The sequence below is a fragment of the Rhinolophus sinicus genome, linkage group LG11 (assembly GCF_036562045.2).
Source record: "Rhinolophus sinicus isolate RSC01 linkage group LG11, ASM3656204v1, whole genome shotgun sequence".
Classification (NCBI taxonomy): Eukaryota; Metazoa; Chordata; class Mammalia; order Chiroptera; family Rhinolophidae; genus Rhinolophus; species Rhinolophus sinicus.
The window spans coordinates 2,633,262-2,635,414 of NC_133760.1; the positions used below are offsets into that span (position 1 = coordinate 2,633,262).

At 48.5% G+C, this 2,153-nt stretch overlaps 1 protein-coding gene across 1 annotated transcript; it reads right to left on the reverse strand.

Moving 5' to 3' along the window:
• Positions 1 to 1,208: 1,208 nt before the first annotated feature.
• Positions 1,209 to 2,153, reverse strand: LOC109437567 (olfactory receptor 6Z7). The gene has a single exon (XM_019716865.1). It carries the CDS (start codon positions 2,151 to 2,153, stop codon positions 1,209 to 1,211), a length of 945 nt encoding a protein of 314 aa, XP_019572424.1.

Consider the following 2,153-nt stretch of genomic DNA (forward strand, 5'->3'; position numbering starts at 1 on the left):
CCTCTTTAGGACCACTTTTTAGAGGCGGGAATTGTTGACGTCTGTTTTTGCTGAGGACCTATGTGCAAAATGTGATGTAGCACTCTGATTCCCCCCCACTCCCCCAGGGAACTATAATTTTTCCTTTTCCTCTTTCATTCATGGTGGTGCTGATTCCACATTTCTGTTCAGGCATTTTGTCCTTGGTCACAATTATTTGGTATTTGCTAGTGGTGGACAAATGAACTTAATTTGGGTCAACTAGAGTGTATCAGTCAGCATTGGCCATAAGAATGCTGTAGAACAAAGCATCCTAAAATATAGTGTCTTAAAATATGTAATTTATTCTCATGAATTATTCCTAACAGAAAAGTGCAAACCCAGGGCCAGACGGTTGGCTCAGTTGGTTAGAGCACGAGCTATGGGCAGTGGGGCTGCCTGTTCGATTCCAACCTGAGCCAGCGAGCTGTGCCCTCCACAACTAGAATGAAGTCAATGAGCTGCCACTCAGTTCCCGGGTGGCCAGATGGCTCAGTCGGTTGGAGCGCAGCCTCTCAAACACAAGGTTGGTGGTTTGACTCCCATGAGGGTTAGTGGGCTGCGCCCCCTGCAATTAACAATGGCAACTGGACCTGGAGCTGAGCTGCACCCTCCGCAAGTAGGATTGAAAGGACAACTGGACTTGGAAAAGTCCCGGAAGTACACACCATTCCTCAATAAAGTCCGGTTCCCCTTCCCCAATAAAATCTTTTTAAAAAGTGCAAACCCAGATATCCATCAACTAATGAATGGGTAAACAAAACATGGTATATACATGTAATGGGATACTATGCAGCCATGAAAAGCAATGAAGTACTGATCCAGGCTACAACATCCACGAACTTGGAAATGTTATGCTAAGTGTAAGGAGCCACACAAAAAGCCACATGTATGACTCCATTGACATGAAATAGCCAAAACAGGCAGATTCACAGAGACAGAAAGATTAATGGTTCCTTAGGACAAAGGGACAGGAGATTGGGAGTGACTTCTAATGTGTACAAGTTTCTTCTGGTGGTGATGAGATGTGGTAGAATTAGATAGTGGTAACAATCACATAATTTTGTGAATATACTAAGAACCACAGAATTGTACATTTTTAAAAGGTGAAATGTGTGATATGTGAATTATATCAACAAAAATAGAAAATATTGATAGCTTGAGATCTTCCCTATTCCCTGGTCAGCTGGTCAGCCTCTGGACCAGTGCAGGGTTCTATGCAAAGCTGCCTGGACCTCCTTGTTCCGCAGGCAGTAGATGATAGGATTGCACATGGGCGTGACCACTGTGTAAATGACAGACAACACCTTGTTGAGATCCATGGCTTCTATGCGACTGGGACGGGCATAGATGAAGATAGTGGCTGAGTAGAAGATGCCCACCACTACCAGATGGGAGGTGCAGGTGGAGAAAGCTTTGTAGCGGGCAGTGGCTGATGACATACAGAGCACAGCCCTACCAATGGCCATGTACGAGGCTATGGCCACGAGGAGAGAACCCCAGAGGACGACAATGGCAGAGATGAAGTCCACCAGCTCTGTCAGGGCCACGTGGGTGCAGGACAGGTTGAGCAGAGGGGAGACATCACAAAAGAAGTGGTTGAGGACATTGGGGCCGCAGTAGGACAGGCTAGCAATGCATGATGTCTTCACCACTGAGACCAGTAGCCCACTAAGCCATGAGGACGTGACCAAGCCCAGGCAGACCTGGGACCTCATGAGCAGTGGGTAGTGGAGTGGGCGGCAGATGGCCACATAGCGGTCATAGGCCATGGAGGCCAGGAGGGTGCACTCGGTACAGATGAGGGAGATGAAGAAGAAGAGCTGGGTCATGCAGGCTGCGAAGGGCACATGGCAGAGCTCAGTCCACAGCCCCACAAGCAGGCTGGGCATGGTCACTGACACGTAGCACATCTCCAGGCAGCTCAGGTTGCCCAGGAAGCAGTACATGGGCTTGTGGAGCTCACTGTGAGTGCAGATGAGGTAGATGATGAGTGTGTTCTCCAAGAGAGTCAGCAGGTACAGCGTCAGGAAAACGGCAAACAGGACATCCCTTATGTCTGGCTGTGTGGACAAACCCAGCAAGACAAACTCTTGGACTCTGGTCATGTTGCCCAGCTCCAGGGGTCTCTCCAT

What these genes read in the sequence shown, in the direction of transcription:
- LOC109437567 (XM_019716865.1), bottom strand. Translation starts at nt 2,153, where the DNA reads ATGGAGAGACCCCTGGAGCTGGGCAACATGACCAGAGTCCAAGAGTTT.